General features: G+C 35.6%; 2 protein-coding genes across 2 annotated transcripts in view; one reads left to right on the top strand and one right to left on the bottom strand.

Annotated features, from left to right (window-relative positions):
- The window catches only part of LOC122400384 (dipeptidase 1-like), a 174,964-nt gene that overhangs the window by 77,969 nt on the left and 77,957 nt on the right, over positions 1–19,038 (top strand).
- LOC122400376 lies at positions 1,112–10,833 on the bottom strand. Its single transcript, XM_043401812.1, has 20 exons — positions 10,601–10,833; positions 10,393–10,530; positions 9,750–9,909; positions 9,489–9,674; positions 9,181–9,392; positions 8,691–8,844; positions 8,354–8,490; positions 8,132–8,279; positions 7,768–7,894; positions 7,229–7,431; positions 5,069–5,310; positions 4,662–4,793; positions 4,216–4,375; positions 3,954–4,139; positions 3,658–3,869; positions 2,858–3,011; positions 2,353–2,489; positions 2,131–2,278; positions 1,920–2,046; positions 1,112–1,581 (listed from the first exon to the last, which is right to left on the bottom strand). The coding sequence occupies exons 1-20, from the start codon at positions 10,793–10,795 to the stop codon at positions 1,368–1,370; spliced, it is 3,372 nt and encodes a 1,123-aa protein (XP_043257747.1). The 5' UTR covers positions 10,796–10,833; the 3' UTR covers positions 1,112–1,367.

Genomic DNA, 19,038 nt, shown 5'->3' on the forward strand with positions numbered 1-19,038 from the left:
AGGCTCCCTGATTTCGCATCAGGTTCGTCCTCGTTATCAACTATCCTAGCGGCTCCCCGATCTTGCATCGGGTTCGTCCGTGCACCTAATTAACGAATTGATACCATATTCCATACTCTCTCTTGCACTCGCAGGCCACGCGCGCTGCACGGCCCTGGCACGTAACAATCATATATATAGAAAGTTGTGTTTTGAATTCTAAGAACATGTACAAAAATATTCAATACTTTTACTCTAAACGTGCATTAATACTTTAATAATATTAGTAAATTAGTAATTTTCATCGGATAAAAGATAAAACGTTCTTGAAAACAAATTTCCTTTCAAATCGATACCGTAGTTAATTCCAGAGAAAACAATTATTTAAGAAAAAACGGCAGAGTAATTAGGTACACACTCTGTATACAAATTTAAATTCATTTTCAATTAAAGAAACAATCTATGATCCAGTTTTATCGCACACCAGTCGTATAATCAATAGGAATTGTTGAAACTTTTTTAGGTATATACCACCAAAGTAAATGTCAAAATAAACATAGAAGATAGCAAAAATTATAGTAGCTGGTATAGTCATTGGATAGAGGATGAAATGCCCTTTAAAACGAGCGTTCGAACAAGTCGATAGCTCTATTAGTTCCGGAGATATAGCGATTTTAATTTCGAGTCGATGAGGTGGCTAGTTCCGGAAATATAAGGGTCCGAAGCGTTTGTTTACATTCTTACTACGGCCTTGTCAAGGTCGTTGACCGGCACGCGTTCGTAGTAACTAGGTCACTGGGCTACGATAGTCACGAGTCACGTACGAGACAGAGAGGTCCGGCGCGATGCGTCAGACGGAGACAGCGATAGATGAATTAAGAAAAATGACCATTTACATAAATTGCGATATCTCCGAAACGGAAAGTCGGATCGACAGAAACCAAATAGCATGTTAAAGGGGAAGGTTTGCCGCTTCCAACAATGTCTCAGTTATGAATAGAACACTAATAGCTTCGGAACTACACGCGTCTAAAGTTTTAGTATTTTTAATACGCGCTGTTAGACTGTTCTAAGACAGTAGAAACTGAAGACTCTCTCCTTTCACATAAAATATACATTCGAACACAATGTGTACTTCAATATTATTTAATATATTTCCAATAACATACATAAAATTTTATTACACTGTAATCACAAGATTAACAAATATTATTTTAGATGTTTTGTATTTCGCTAGAGAAACCATTGGGATCTATAAATACTTCCTCTGGTATATCACAAGTTTTTTTAATGCAGTTACAATATTGTCAAAGCGCATAAATTCTTTTGCAAAATGTATTTTGCTACTCTTTAGAGTTAAGACAATGCCTGCTGACAGTTTCTTTTAATTAGTACACGCTCGGAGAGCTGAAGTTATAATTCTTGCACTGAGTCGTAACAGGTAAACCATCGTAATAGATTTGCTGTACCAACGCGTCTCGGGAAACGATAAACCGGTCGTGCATTAGAAATTTTTCGTTACCGATGTCTAGTTGCAATCCTTGCTCTCCTGATGGTTGCCAGTGTGTACCGTCCAGGTTAGATATCGACGGAGTAGGATTTCTGTGAACATAATTATGTTATTGCAATATATTTTATATTACCTCAGACCAAAGATAATATTTAAAAACTGAACTAAAACATTTTTTATAATGAACTTATTTATTTGTTTCATACTTATATACACCATTCCTCAAGTGCAATTGATCGTGAGGTTGGCAAAACAAAAATTTTTAAATCAATAATAATAATAATGGTCGTGCATATAAAAATGACAATATTACATATATATAATAAGAAAAAATAAACAATAACCGTCTTATTGCTTACCAAATGGGCATAGATTCATTCGAACGACAGATTATAAATTACAATACTTATCAAACTTAAAATTTACTCACCCATACTTTATGAAGTTCGCCCACAACGTAATGACCCTATCGCAGTATATATTGTATGGATCCGACGGATCTGTGGAATCTCCGATGAAGTAAAATATTAAAGGAAGATCGTCAGCATGAGACGTACCTAGAACAGTAAATATCAAGATTTTAATAAAGTTCTGATGGATAAAAACTGGTCAGTTATTAATTTCTTCAAGAAAATAGTTACCGTTTATATGCGGATTCGCCACTTTGTGATAATTATGATTCGTATTGTACGACAGACGATAGAAATAAGCAGGTTCAGCATCATTGTACCTGGTCAAAAATCTTTGCGTGAGATCTACTGGCCCGGAGAAGTCGTATACAGACGAAGCCTGGAAATGTCAAGAAACATAGTGAATTTAAAGCAAAAACGTTTAAATAAAACTCAAAGAAATAATTGAAATACCTTTATGATCTCCCATACAGTGTCGTTCAAAATAGAGTTAACCACGTTTATGGCGAGATTATTGTGGCCTGTCGGATCTAGTACCTTAGTAAGACTCAGTAACTTCTCTTGCACTTCGTAACGTACATTATCTAATCCTATCATCCAAAGAAAAATAATTAGTTCCCGTTGAAAAGTGGCCAAGATCCTTGCAAATTAATTGCATTGATTAAGTAGTATTAACTGATTCGTGACTTTTTACAAAAGAAAATGGATCAAACCGGACTATTTTTCTTACTAATTATGAGGTAGCATTTTGAAGTCCAAGTAGCTTAAATTTACACTTGAGAGCGATTAAAATCGATGGATCTCTCATTGAAAAGGGATCAAAATAATGAGGATGACTCCGCGTCTTCTCAACGGGAAGAGATTCAGTCGACTAGCGAGGGAATACTGTAGTATTGATCGATCATGACTTTAAAAATGAAAAAAGAAAACGGATTCTAAGAATGAAAAGTATCATTACCTATCGTGTACAAAATTGTCTCTTCCGCAGTGTAACCTAACAACGTAGGCACCCGACTGTAGTTTCCAGATTGGAAGTACGATAAAGGACAATCATCTATGAAGGCATCATCTCCGGTTTCAGACGTAGGCACGAATGCTATTCTCAGAGGAATCTGTAAAGATTGAACTGATATGTAGCGACACGGTTTTATTCCGATAACGCTTGAAAGCAGTATTTTTAAATGTATTTCTATAAATAGTTTTGAGAACTATTAAAATAGAAGCGTGAAAGAAAATTTTATAGAAATATCTAGGAATACATTAATCATAGAAATTTAAAAACTGTGGAAGTATATTTCTTTAATACTATTTAAAGCTAATACTTACTTTGGATAATGAAGTTTTATTTTTTTATAACAATTGTAATAGTTTTTCTATGGCTTTAACTTTAAGTCTAACGAGAGGTGACTTCATGTCACAAGTTTGATAAATCTATAATTTTAGCTACTAATCATATTCTATATGTAATAGATTGCGTTAATTATTAAATTACAAAAAATTCAAAAGTGAATGAAATCAGAATATGAGGAATGACAGGGAGTCATCTAACGAAATTTTCAAAATATATATACTGTGTTTCACAAGTCGAGTCAGGGTAGATAAACAAAACGTTCGTTTGCAAATCACGTGACAAATACAATGATTCCAGCTGTCAAATGCTAATCAGTTGTTAATGTTTAGAAATGAAGTCTGTCACGTGCATTTGTATATATATACTGACTCGACTCGTTGAGCTGAATATAATTTCTGCAATCATACCGGCAGTTCTTCGTTCGTCATATTCGTCGCTTCCGTTACAAGAGCCTTGACATCAGCTTTTTTCAGAGCGGCCAGAACATCAGAGTCAGTCTTAGCAGTAATATTTATACGTTTAGCCAACTCATAGGCAGTCCATTTAGACGCTGTTGGCGACTTGTATCCCCACGGAGCCAAAGCTGAACCACTTTGAACTATGACTTGATGGAACAAACCTGATCGAAACGATTCAGTGTTAGCTGACAAATTAAACTTGTTCGCTAACTGTGACTTAATCAAAATTTGGTGATCATTCTCACCTCGCGATTTAGGCGATATCATGTGATACGTCATCGATACAGCACCAGCGCTCTCACCCATTATAGTTACACGATTAGGATCACCACCGAACTTGGCGATGTTCTTTTGCACCCATTGCAGAGCCAGATTCTGATCCTTCAAACCTTGATTTCCTGTTGCACCAGGAATCCCCAATGACAGAAATCCTGTAAAATTTGATGAGAAATTGTTTCTATCTGAATTGATAATCATTGTATAGCAGTAGAGAATTTGTATCGATACCAAAAGGACCAAGACGGTAGTTCATGGCCACTGTAACAAGGTCTTTCTCTAATAATCTGTCAGGTCCATATACATTCTTAGCACCGGTACCAGTTGTGAATCCACCTCCGTGAATCCAAACAACAACAGGTTTCAATTTGGGAAACTTGCCGAATTCCAACTGCCAAATAATTTAAGAAATATTTGCATTCACGATATAGCAAATGTAGAAAGATCTGTACCATTTGTTCCTCGATTATAGCTAGACCGTGGATGTTTATGCGTTTATGGGAAATTTTAATTCTCAACAAAATACAGAATACACTTGCTGTGTAAAAATATAAAAAGTACGTAAAAGACAACCGTCTATAAAGTTCTCGTTTCATTAACTATAAATTTGCATAAAGATCTGCGGTCTAATTATGACTGTTAACTTATGGGACTTAATATTATATGCAAAGGCTTACCGCTGGTGTGTATACGTTCAAGTATAGACAGTCTTCGTTTCCAATAAATGAACTAAACTGTAACTGTGGACACCCTCGATTATCCTCTGTAGTATTCAACACTTCCTTCCAGGAACCAATTTCAACAGGGGGCTGTGTTTGACACAAAAAAAATTGTAAATTTCGTGACAATATAGTTTAGTTAATTTTGAATTAAATCTGTAAATGGTGTACTACATTATCATTACTATTATGAAATATGCGTACTACGATTCTAACCCTGAGGAGAGCTCAGTGGTTGACTGAAACGCTGAGTTTAATATTATACCTCAGTGTTTTAGAATTAAATTGTTCGCTGTGCAATCATCTCATACCAATTACATAAGTCACATAGAAGTTTGTCAGACATATTCAACGTCTTGTCTTACCTCGAATCTGAGTTTACTTAGGGGTGGTTCCGCGTAGGGGATCCCAAGAAATCCAGAAAACGGCATCTTATTATACACAGTCTTGAAAATGGCTCCTCGAATCGGTCCTTTCTCCGTGTATACGACTTCCGTAAAATTCTGACATTTTACTGCCGTTGCAAAGATAGCAATGACCACCAAGAGTAAGCGCTTCATCTTTGCTCGAAGTAAGTATGAACGGTGCGACACGCTTAGTGCAGTTCCTATATCGGTTTATATAGCCCTAATCTCCACGTTTCGTATGGACATAATTACTTCGTTTACATTAAAAATGATAACATATGTGGTATTATCTTCTTAGTTGTCTTTCGTAAAATAATATACGACGCAGTGGTAGTTGCACTAGGTACATTCTTTTCCATAACGCTGCAATATTTCGTCGCAGTTCCACGTGTGTTTTTTCAACGCGTTGAATTATCGTAGTTAGTAACAATAAATTATTGATAAAAGTTTTGTCTGAAGATCTACAACCTCGAAAAACAAAGTGACGATTATTCATTATTTTGGATTATGAAGAATTTCAATTGTTATATGTTGTGATGTGTCGTAATTTTTACATTATTATATTATTTTACATTTGTTCCATTTGGCAGAGCAATGGTTTGTCAATCGTGAGAAACCTCGTCAGGCTTCTCTTAATGTCTTGAAATTTTAGTAACATAATTTTTAATTTCATACTTGAATTTATTTAAAGAATTATGTCCAAAACGTAATTACTAGTAAGTGTATGATTTATTAATTATAATATATCCCATAATATACCAAAGCTTTTAATTTAATGATTGCATTTAAAAAGAAATGTTAAGATCGCAAGATATTCAGTTTATATTTTAGTTTTGGGTTAGATTTAAGTATTCAGATACAAGTAGTGTTATATAGAAATTCATTGTGCATTTGAAAGTATGATTGCTGAAGAAACTTTTGGCCAAATTAATCAAAATAAATACATTAAATTAAACGTCTAATTTGTAAAGCAATATTCATCTAAAAGCTATTTGTTTTATTGAGTGATAGTAGAAGGAAATCGAGTGTCGATACAAAAATGATATTACATTGAAACGTTTTGGTCATAATTTGGACACCTTTTAATTACTTTTATCAGTCGTAAGGTGGTGAACCGAAACAATAGATCGACTCGTTCGCGCTTGGAAAACACGAGTATTGTTCTAAAGTCAAGATGTTGGCATGGTACCAGTCAGAATGTGAAACAATACAATCACAAAACGACACCCTGATGAGTCAGCCCCGAGACAACGATCTATGATCGCATAGTGTGATATTTTAAACAATCTATCGGGACGAATATCGTTAATAATAGTACCTAAAGTATAACATAAAAATAATGATTCGTTAATTTAATTTAAAAATTTACCTTTATAATGCACATTATAATAAGTATATTCTACAATTATTGGCAGGAAAGGCAGCAAAAATTGTCAATGAATTTAAAAAAAGATTAACTACATTCAGGAGTAAATTACTTTTCACGTACGAAAATTGAAAAATTTTGCTGTATTGTAGTAAATCCATATATAAACAGTATACAAAACCATTAATTATTATTTAATCAATTTTCAGAATGAAGTTTCATAATTTCCCTTGTAACACTCAATTTCTCTTACAATTTTTAAGCTTTATTAATTCTAATCTCATTTTTCAATTAATGTTCGATCCATCGCAACACTATTTAAAGGAAGAATGATTCATTATTATATAAAATTGCCTGCTTTTGATATTCCGAGAAGAAAAGAACAAAGGATGAAGGGGTACAGATAAAAGACTCTTGCTTCATTATTATATAATATATTTCCTCCCAGTGTACATAAAATGTTTCCGTATTATAATCACAGTTTTAAGAAGTACAAAAGCGCTTGAGATTTCTTTTTTAAACGTACAATTGTTATTCGTAGAGGACTTTTCAGATAAGACGCATCCAAGTGTTTTATATTTCGCTATAAAAGCCAGTAGGGTCCATAATACCTCTGTTAGTATATCACAGAACTTTATAATGGAGCTACTTGCAATATTTATGGAATGCATAAATACTTTCACATAGAGTTGTGACTTGCTCTTTGGAATTAAGCGAGCCTTTGTTGACTGCTTGTTGCTGTTAGAACAGACTGCGATTGCCGAAAGGATAATTCTTACACTCAGATGTAACAGGTAATCCATTGTAATAAGCCTTTAAAATCGTTGCATCCCGTGAAACGATAAAACGATTTTTCATTACAAATTTGCCGTTTCCTATATCGAGCTGTAATCCCTGATTTCCTGACGTTGTCCAGCGTCCACCACTCACGTTGGAATTAGGCGGAGTAGGATTGCTGCAAACATAATGTAATGTTAGATTTTGGGAATAACAAGTAAACATTTATAAAACGAAATGATTTAACAAAAAAAAAAATAACACGACAACAGATTATACTATTCTTAGCTACAAATTTAAAATGCTTGCAATAAAATTGAAAAATGATAGAAAACTTTCTATAAATCGGTCACAGCCTTATTTCTAATTTTTGTATTTTTGATATTGTATTCGTGTCATCGGAAATGTCCTATTACGCAAACACATTTTGACGAATAGATTATCTATTGATTGATAGTTTTCCAATGCAGTAAATATTGCTCTTGAATCGTCGATAAATTTCACATTCGCTTACCCACTCTTTATGAAGTTTGCCCACATCGAAACTACCCGCTTGGAGTATCGATTGAACTGATTGTTTGGATCGGTGGGAAGGTTCTCCATGTGGAATAAGAAAGGTTGATCGTCGCCATGAGATGTACCTAAAACGGTGGATATCAAAATTTTCATAAACTACCTAGGATATGTGGCACTACAAATAAGTGAAAAGATATTGAATTTTTTAACATTATTTCTACCGCGGTTTTATGCATACATAATTATTGAGGAAGAATGATAAAACTTCGAAAATAATTTTAGGCTAAAATTTTAAAAGCTTCGGTAGAAATAATATTATGAAAGTAATCATACAATAATATATAATATAATATAATAGTCACCGTTTATGTGAGGATTAATTTTGAAGTGGAAATTCTCATTCGAACGGTACGACAGTCGATAGAAATAAACTGGTTTATTACCATTGTGCTTGACCAAATACCTTTGCGTGAGATCAACTGGCCCAGAGAAGGCGTATATAGATGAGGCCTGAAATTAATAAGAAACATAGTGAATTTTAAGCAAAAACTTTCAAATAAAATTCAAAAAAATAATTGAAATACCTTTATGATCTCCCATACAGTGTCGTTCAAAATAGAGTTAACCACGTTTATGGCGAGATTATTGTGGCCTGTCGGATCTAGTACCTTAGTAAGACTCAGTAACTTCTGTTGCACATCGTAACGTACATTATCTAATCCTGTTGAACGTAAAAAAATGATAACACTTATTAGTTACCATAAGAAGGAAGTAAAAATGCTTAATTGAATATTAAAATGAATAAAACATCCACACCTGATTTTCTATAATATTTATCTACGTTTCAAACTTTCATTCATAGTTCTGAAAATACTTTATTCTGTTGACATACAGTAATCGTGTATACATATTTATCATTACCTGTTGCGAACAAAATTGTCTCTTCCGCTGTGTAACCAAGCATCGTAGGCACGTGATTGAAGTTCCCAGATTCAAAGTACGATATTGGACAGTCACTTATGAAGGCATCGTTTCCACTTTCAGACGTAGGCACGAATGCTATTCTCAGAGGAATCTTTAACAGGAAAATCGACACGATTTTATTCTGATAATACTTCGAAATAGTATTTGTTTAATGCCAGCCCTATCTAGACAACTGTTCTCAGGTCTCTGTTGATTAGTAATAAGTGATCTTCAACGTGTTTGGAAGAAACAGACTGGTGCTGGACCACACCATCATCTCCACCTTAACATCAGTGTTCTTTTTTAAGCATATTCTTGAAATGTTGTACTTTTGATCGATGCAAAAATGACAGATCAACAAAGTCGGTGGATCTCAAAATTTCTGGAAGGCTACTTTTGAGCCTGTTGCATAAAATAAAGTCTCCAAAAATAGTTGTTGCAATCATACCGGTAGTTCGCTATTGCTCATAGTCCCAACTGCCTTTACAAGAGACCCGAGATCAGCTACTTTCAAAGAGGCTAGCAGATCAGAGTCACTCTTGACAGTAATGTTCAAACGTTTAGCCAACTCATAAGCAGACCATCGAGCAGCGTTTGGTGGCTTGTATCCCCAGGCGGACAAAACTGAACCACTTTGAACTATGGCTCTTTGGAACAAACCTGATTGAAACGATTCGGCATTAGCTGATAGCTGAGCAGACAGATTAAACATGTTCGCTAACTGTGACTTAATAAAAATTTGATGAACATCCTCACCTCGTGATTTAGGCGATATGATGTGATACGTTATCGACACACCACCAGCACTCTGACCCATTATAGTTACACGTTTAGGATCACCACCGAACTTGGCGATGTTCTTTTGCACCCATCGCATAGCCAGATTCTGATCCTTCAAACCTTGATTTCCTGTTGCACCAGGAATCCCCAATGACAGAAATCCTGTAAAATTTGATGAGAAATTGTTTCTCTCTGAATTGATAATCATTGTATAGCAGTAGAGAATTCTATCGATACCTAAAGCATTGACACGGTAGTTCATGTCGACCATGATTACGTCTTCCTCCAGGAACCTATCAGGTCCATATACACTCTTAGCAGTACTTCCCCCTTCGAATGCACCGCCATATACCCAAACCAGTACCGGTTTTAGTGGCTTAATGTTTGTGAAATGCAGCTATTAAAAAATTCGAGAAAAAAGCACGTTTACGATGTAATAAATCTTAAAAGATCTGTACCGTATCTATTATATTAGCGCGCCAGGGGTGAGAGATCATGCCATCATTCATCTCTGCTTGCATGGCAGTCTTATTTATTAGCACCGTGGCTGTGAGACAAAGTGATGCGTCTACCAATAGACGACGTTGCAATATCGCACGAGGCGTCGGTAATGCCTCTACGCATATAATTTGATACTTTAACGAACGCGAACTATGACGAGAAAATCGTAAATGTTGTGGCGAATATTGTATTCGAAGATGGGAAAAATGTTTATTCAAATGGAAATATCGTATAACTAATGAATAACAAAGATTTTGAGTTTCTTTTAGAATAAAAATTACAGTTCGTGTTATAAAATGAAATATTTCAGAATGAACAAATGAAACTTTCATTGTTCGTGCTCACTGTGTATTTGTCTTTTTGTATTCAAAATGCTTACCAGAGGAGTGTACACGTTCAGGTATAGACAGTCTTCGTTTCCTTCAACTACATATTTAGGTGGTCGTGCTTGTAGGCACGCTGGACTTTCCCGTGTTGCATTTAACACCTCCGACCAGGAATTTGGTTCAACAGGTGCCTACAGTTAACAAATAAAATAATTAATAATACTAAAATGTTGTTTCAAGTAAATCACAAGCATGTCTTACCTGAAATCTCAGGTCGCCTACAGGTGGTTTTGCAAAGGGAATCCCAAAGAAAGCAGAATACGCTTTTTGGTGATACACGGTGGTCAATGTGAGTCCTTGAACGGGTCCTTTATTTGTTTGTACGACTTCCGTCAAATTTTGACATTTTACTGCCAGCACGAATGTGGCAATAACCATAAAGAGTAAGAACTTCATCTTTGAATAGAGCAAGAATGCACGACGCGAAAGCCATTGTTACTCTTCTTATATCGGTTTAAATACTACTATTAGTCACGTTTCGAGTCGATATAATTACTTGGTTTTAATTTTAAATGGTAATGTATGTAATACTATCTACTAAATTGTCTTCTGTCCTGAAATAATATACGATGTACTGGTAGTTGCTATGAATTATTCAATATATATCCTTTTATACCGTTGTGTCGAAATATTTCATTATAGTCTGACATGTATTGTGCTGCCACAACGAGATAAGTTATTGTGCTAATCTAAATGTCGATGAAATTCGAGAACGAAGTTACGCTGCAGTTTAGAAAAATGTCACAACAATTACGTGTTTTTGAGTGCTGTGCATCATTATGATTTATTTTGATAAAAGTATCATTTTAATCAATAAAATTTTAACAATACACATCACTTTTCATTTGAGAAGTAAGGTTATTCAAAGATTTTCATCTAGAATTAATATTTAATACTCGTACGTGTTACATTTATTAATATAATAATTATTACCAAATCCACAGTATCGCTGTCTACTAACTTGCAAGTAATAATTTTTTACAAGTATCACTTTGTAAAAGCTTATTTATTATTGTACTTGTAATTGAAAATTCCCTGTATATACGTTATTTAAATTAAAATAGAGGCGGTCGGTGAAACTTTCTGGAAGTTATAAATGGCACCATTGAAACTGCCATGAAACCTGCTAGTTTGGATTCCATCGTTCTAATTTTACGTGCACTACGGCGTATTTTAATTTCACTAAAATCCTTGATATCGAACGCAAAAAATGGTCGGATTTGGTGTTGAATGATCCGTAAAGTAAATTTTCTGCTAGTTCAATACGAGTTGTCCATAATATATTCACACTCAGGTAAGTTACAAGCGACTCGTTGCCAGTTATGCAAATGAAGGTACTGCAACTGATAACATATTTCGAAAACATTAATAACATGGCTTTCATACTTTTTATAAGGTTTCTGTTGACAATGTTCGCGTTGTTGTAAAACATCTATTACTCATATTTGTGAATAATGTAACGTGACTGTCTACTGTACATAAATATTTTTCTTAACGACTGTGAATTTATCCAATCGTACTTGTCATTTATATGTCACGATCAGAATTAATTTTGGTCGTCACGGAAGAACGTTTCGATAGAAAATGATATAAAATAGAAAAACAAAAATTACAGTAGCCTTCCTCTTCTATCAACATAAATATCTCACTTTCGTTTTCTTATTAAAAATTTATTTATAATACTCGTATACTTATGAAATATTCGAGGATCAAATTATTCGAGTAGTCTGAGGCTTAGAATACACGGGAAGATAACTTAACAAACAATTGAAACGAGCGGCAGAGCATCTCGTTTCACAGCGACTGAGTCCGCATAAACTTTTCAATTTCTACATTACATATCAGAACGTGCTACGGTGAAGCACCATAAAATCAGCCATACCGTTATTCCCGCAGGAAGAACAGAAGGAGATACACAGGAAGTATATACATTTCCTAGTAAGCTTGAGCTCTAATCTCCTGTTGCACGACGCAGACTTGGGATCTCGATCCAGAACCAGGAGAAACGAACTTCCTTTCCCTTCAGATTCCCCAGGGGAGTCGTTTCTGTTCGTTTGTCTCTCACACTCCTCCGCAGTCACCCTCCACCGAGCCCGATCCGCTCTTTCTCCGCGGTTACTGACTGTAATTCATTTCCTTGGCACCGCTCATGATTCCCACTGCAGATCTCAGACTATCCCCGTTCCAGAACATTCGCCATTTTATCTTTATTTCATACTTTATTTGCCTCGATAAAAGTGTTTGCAAAGCCCTTCGACTGTGACCATTAGCATTCTTTGGTACCCTGCGGTCGAACGACTATGAAAGTTTCTGAACTGGGTTTCCCACGTAACTGAATCAAACCATAGCGTTAGAACAGTAGAAGATAAAAGAAAATTAATTTAGAGACATTAAATGGATTTTAATTTCTTTTTTCATCACTTCTTTTTTACGTTACCTATATATAAGAAGGATATGGAGCAAAACTTGTCAAAAATATTAAAGAAAAAAAAACAAAAAAGGAGATTTTACACAATACTAGGTAATTGCGTTCTAGTATTATATGTGTACTTTAAAGCTACTTGTGAATTTTTAACCCCTAATGAACCTACCCATTTTATTTTCTATAATAGAAAATATAGCACTAGTTCTAAACGTTTCATGTCGTCTTAGAAAATGAAAAATTGATAAATAGAACGTTTCAGATATCCTTTATGTTGAATTAACGCATCAAATATAGGATAATAGCTTCACTTTCATACTTTTAATTTTATAATATAAATATATGAATTTACAATATTTTTGGGAAACTTGTCTGATTACTTCTGAAACGCGTGTCGAAATATTGATGGCGACAGGCGAATAGCTCTCCCACGCCTTTAGGGATCACCGTTGAAGACAAAGTAACGAGCGCAAGAAACCAATTTCACCCTCGATAAGCAAGTGAGTAACCCCCCGTTCACGATGATTAACCCCAGCCGAGGGTGAAATTATATTTATAAACAAGACCCTGCGTGATGCGTTCCACCCTCGACCGAAGAGACAAAGCATAGACGGACAAAATAAAAGGTGGCCGAAACGGGGATCGTTGAAGCGTGTGGCATAGAAGTCTCCGCAACAAATGCACGGAGGATCGTGGGTGGCAATGCATTTGAAAAATTAACAAACGCATAAAAAGTGGGGATGCCTCAGTCTCTAATAGCTGCTGCAATATTCACTGGTCGAATGAGGCGGAGGTCTTTTCAGGGTCGTCGTCAGACGACCCTCGTGATCAGACATTGTCGCGTTGGTCCTTCCTGCATCGCCATCTTCCTACGTCCTGAGATTTCCCAAGCCACAGACAAAAATTTTATATTGCTCGTAGTTTAGTTTCTTTTATTTATGTATTCTCTAAGATCCACCCCTTTCGAAGAAACTAACAAACATTGTATAAAACGTACATGTCAATATTACACTGAAATTTCTCTCAGTACTTATTTGTATAACTTCGTCAAAATTCAAAAGTCTTGTCTGAATCTATTTTCTTCAACATCTTATCTTGAGAATTTTCTTAGTTCCTCAATAAAAAGTCGTGGTTTAGTGATCCCAGGGAGGTAAAGAAAATTTCATACATCATATGTCCCTCTTGGTACGATGTAACTTTTGTATGAAAATATTTTACATAATAATTGAATTGAAAGCTGTTTAAAGATGGTAAAGTTAGATCGTTCAACCTGTTTTTTATTTCGTATCGTTAAGAAAAGGTTGCCAGATATAACTCTTTTTCGGTTATAAAATTAATGGTCGACCCTAACAGATTTTCTCGCGACAACTTTGAAAACCTATCGACAGCCCGTTCCCGGCGATTCTCGTTTTTATTCCGCCCTCGGTGTGAATATTCCTTCTGCCGCGAAGACACAAGTAATATTTCATAGTCAGCGACGATAAATAAAGGAAAGAGAGGGACGCTTTCGTCGAGTAATGCGGACGGAATTGAAGGTGGCCTATAACTCACGCGAACGCCGTGGATGTAAAGTGCTTTTAAACGCGGCCGTCTGGACGGATGAAAAATCTCGCGTCATCGATGATAGAAATCTACTGTTTCGTGGTGAGCATTTGAAAAGTTTGGTTAACAAAAAGTTCGCGCGGTGTCACAGCATCTCGAAGATCGGGTTCACGATTCGATTCGACTGTTCCCCAAGTAGTCAAGACTTACAAAAATTGCTTCTTCGTTGTAGATTTTTAACATTTCTGAAGGAACAATCATTTCTCTATTGATGAAATCATAACCCGTTCAATATTTCTGTTTGGAAGCTACGAAATGTAAATCAAAAACCTTAAAACAAAATGGAACGTCCTCTCTTTAAATGTACTTCTGAAGCTATTAGACTGTTTGAATAAATAATATTGGCGCAGGAAGGATCGAAATACGGTCTTTCAGATGCATAACTAATTTATTAATAAACGGACTAAAAACTACGCACGCATGGTAAGCCATAACGTGTCGGCAAACAATTGAAAAAAAGTTCCATGCAGGAGCAGAGAATGAATAATAGACGAGTAATTGCACCGCGTACAGCAATCAGTACACTCTAACAAATAAACCAGAAATAGCTCGTTCAATCGTATGTATTTTTAACTAAGTCCGGGATATTCTGTAAAGTTATTGACCTCGCGGAGTTGCTAATCGGGCAAACGAGAAAAATGTTTACCAGAAAAGTAGATAGTCGAAACGAAACAACATCAATGGAACATTTAGAAACTTTTTTCTTATACGAAACTGTTGTCGGGCGAACGGAATCTCTGAAAGAGCGGAGCTATCTTTGTTAATGGCGACAGTATCGTAAGAAACACGTGTAAAACGCGATAACACGACTGACACTGACGTATCTGGACGTCGACGGCCTATTTCTTCTTCGTCGATTATCTTCTATCGTATTTCTTGCGCGTCGCTGTTGCCGACATCGATCTAACCGTAAAGGTTGAAACAACCATGAAAAATATCATCGGCCATTCGTTTCATCGAACCTCGTAAAAGTTTTTCGAAGAAGTACCATGAATCTCGCGGCCCGACCTCGCCCTGGAAGGGATACAAAAATCAGACGGAAAAGTGGAAACTGTGATACGCGGAAGGGATCAGGGAGGATTGAAAATTCTTTTATTTACGAGCTATGTCGAACCTGCGATTCTTCGTCGACGTAGGTAGAACGTAATGTAGGTTTTCGGAGTTTTAATATACGACGCGCGGTGAATGCTTTGCGATATTTCGACGAGAAAGGGAGTTTTTAATACTTGGAAACAATGAAATATTAAATTCTACATTTCCTTCATTTAAATCTAATTTGTACCCCGAGAACTTCAATATGTGCATCGAGAATGGTACTTATCATTTTGTTTGAAATTATATATTTTTAAATTGTGGTACGAATTAAAAGAATGAATAGTTCTTTGTACAGAAATAATTTGAAATTGTAATGAAGGAGATATAGTCAAATAACACATTGAAATGTAATATCATTTTCCTTGCCAGGCGATTTAGGATTGTACAAGAAAAGGAAGGAATAAAATGGAGATTCATGGAGAAGGAATAAAAAGGAATTTAGAGTCCTATAAGGAACGGTAGGAATAAGCAGATTCACGTTACTAGAAATAAATTTATCGAAATATTCAAGCATATACATAAAATTTTTCATTTTGTTGTAATAGTCAAGTTTTAAATTTTGCAAAAATCTAGAGAGTACAATTTTCCTTTATATCTTAATAAACTGAGAAATTGCGAATTCTAAATTCAGATATGTAGATGGAATCAAAGTTCCAGCGATCTCACAAGGAGATGGAAGGTATCGAAAAGACCGATCAATACATATATTCTTTCAATATCTCTGCAGAGACATAAAAATTTGCTTAATAATGTAAAAGAAACTAACAAACGACTGGGCCAATGCCTGGAAATCAAATATGCCGGATAATTGGACTACTTAGGAAGTGATAATAACGAGGAATTTTATGTGTTTTTTTTTTCAGTTTACGGGGTTAAGGTACAACTTTTTGGGCATTAAAAAACATTAAAATCGTCCAATCCGTTCAAGAGTTATGACGTTTCGACCATACGCATGAAATTTCAGGAGAATCATTCATGTCTCTGGTCAGACATTATGTTTTCGGTAAAGAATTTTGTTCTCACAAGTGCGTAGGATTTCGGGGGTATGTCTATTCACCAAAAACGATTGTAATTGACCGCTACAACCGACAATAATTTTTTCAGAACGATTTAAATTTTTTTTTCGTCAAAAAATTTAGGCACCTACCCTCTGTCGATTTTTCTTTAAAATTTGTTTTTAATTTTTAATGAACACAGCCATGGGTAATCTAGTAATACAATTTATTAATAAGAAATAAAATGTATAAAATTCCTACGTTTATTCGTCAACTGTTTAGTATCGACGTCACTGGTGGATGCATGCTGCTGTGACTACTTGTTTGTGTGAAATATAATCCGTACTCGGGATAATAACCCGGATAACCGGTTGCCGGATAATCGGAACTTCACTGTAATACTCAAATTAAAAATTTCTTACACTCTATCCGTATGTGGTATGCGGTATGTATCCGTGGTACATACCTAACTGTGGAAAGCTTTAAAAATTCATAGTAATACTAGGGAATTATAGAAGTATACAGTCAGACACAGTATCTTATTCTATGCATTAATAAATAATATCACGAAATCTCAAGAAATAATCAGAAAGTAGAAACAGGAACCAATTGAAGAAAACACCTTATTTTAAATCATCATCTTAACATTGCATCTGATTTAATATAATTTATACTTCTAAGGTAATTTATTACACATTATTCAAACCAAGTATTTTCGTGTTTTAGTCTAATGCAAGCCTCAGACTGTATCAACAATACCGACATTATACAGTCCTGCGTCGAATCCTAACACTCTAGATAATCGGAATAACACTGTACACATCGAGCACGAGTGTCCAGCTAGCGTAAATCAACAATACGGCGATGCGTCTGTTACGAATGGCGCTTCAACGTTGTTCCTTCCCCCCCGTCGCGGTACCAATTCATTTCGACTTCCCGTGCATCAACATACCCAGTTGCTCGAGAGGAATATCAAAATCGATACGACCGTCCCTCGCTTTGCCGACCCGGCGGCATTCAGGCTTCGCAGGGGCGAGTCGTTACACAAGGTAAGCGAGCCACGGCGTTGCAGCACCGAGATGCACCCACCAAGACTCGGAAGTAATGAGAAAAATGCATCAGACGCGCCAACCGTGCCCCGACCCCGGCCAGTGCACCGGGTCCGTAACCCTTTGCCAGTGTTCGCGCGCCTCCGCGAACGACTTCCTAAGGAGAGGAAGGACATTGTTCTTCTTTTCATCGTTCACGTTTTCGAAACAACGAGGCACAGATTTTATATGGACTGTTCGCGTAAAAAATGTCGCGCTCGAATCGAGGCGATCCCAAAGGCTCGGAAGACAACGTTGTGTCGGGATTTACGAGGACGTTTGACCTTTGCTGAACTGATTCTGCGGGGCAAATATAATGAGACTGCGGATCTTTATGCAAACTCATATTTCTGTTAATAGAATTAATGAAATGAGAACGTTAAAGAGAATATTCAGTGTGCCAGGATTCTTCAGGTGTGTTGACATTCTGATAAAACCAGGAGAACTGAAAGCATCCTTTTATCTCTTGGTCGATTACTTCATACGCCAGTGTAAACTTCGTTGTAATTTGAGTATTTAAGAATTCAATCTTATGTTTCATATTGGTTTTTTATTTTTTAAAAATTTAGAATATTCCTTTCAATTTTACAATTGCACAATTTTTGTTGGATTTAGATCAATCTTAGGAGCTGTGTTATGACTAGACTGCGTATCTTTCTGCAAATTCATATTTTTATTAATAGAATTAATTAAATCGGAACTTTGCAGAGGGTTCTTGCAACTCCTAAGTATAATAATTCGTATCTTACTTTAAGGATTTCTTATATTTTTGCATGTTAAGTGTCCCATAAGTCACAAGTTAAGTCCCATAAATGCATAAACATTCGCAATCTAATAGTAACATAATGAAATATGTATAATTATCTCCTAATAATAATCCTTGCCAAAAATCACAATTGTAATTCATCTTAAATCAATAAAAATATTAATCAGGCAGAGAATAAAAGGATGTTTACACAATTCTAAGAGTTTTGAGAATGGTTGGTCACATTAGGTGTCATTCTATGCCACAAGGCGAGTTGCCAGACTAGAGACTTGGTCCAAAGATCACGAACGTGTTCCACCCCTGGGCTCCATTATAATCACGGGCTATTTCGTCTGGGAATACTAACCCTCTCCTTGTTATTTGAGTCATAAAGGACTTGACCCTAACGTGCAATGGATGTAAGGATGTTTTTCTTGGGTCCTCCTTACTGACAGAATCTATAGATCAACTCCCTCATGGAGCAATTTAATTATTGGTCACAGAAATTAATCGACACACTGTCCAGAAATTAAACATTGAAATTTATAAGAATACAAGATTTGGTAACAAATAGGTATGTCCTACAGTTTAAAATGTTTGCTGAAAATTACTGTATTTTACAGTTTTTATGCCTACAAAATACAAGTTCTTTTTCACAATGATAACCATAGAGTCAGCTGTATAGATACATT

This window comes from Colletes gigas, unplaced genomic scaffold, assembly GCF_013123115.1.
Source record: "Colletes gigas isolate AHSC1104 unplaced genomic scaffold, ASM1312311v1 Colletes_gigas_Sc00017, whole genome shotgun sequence".
NCBI classification, from domain to species: Eukaryota; Metazoa; Arthropoda; class Insecta; order Hymenoptera; family Colletidae; genus Colletes; species Colletes gigas.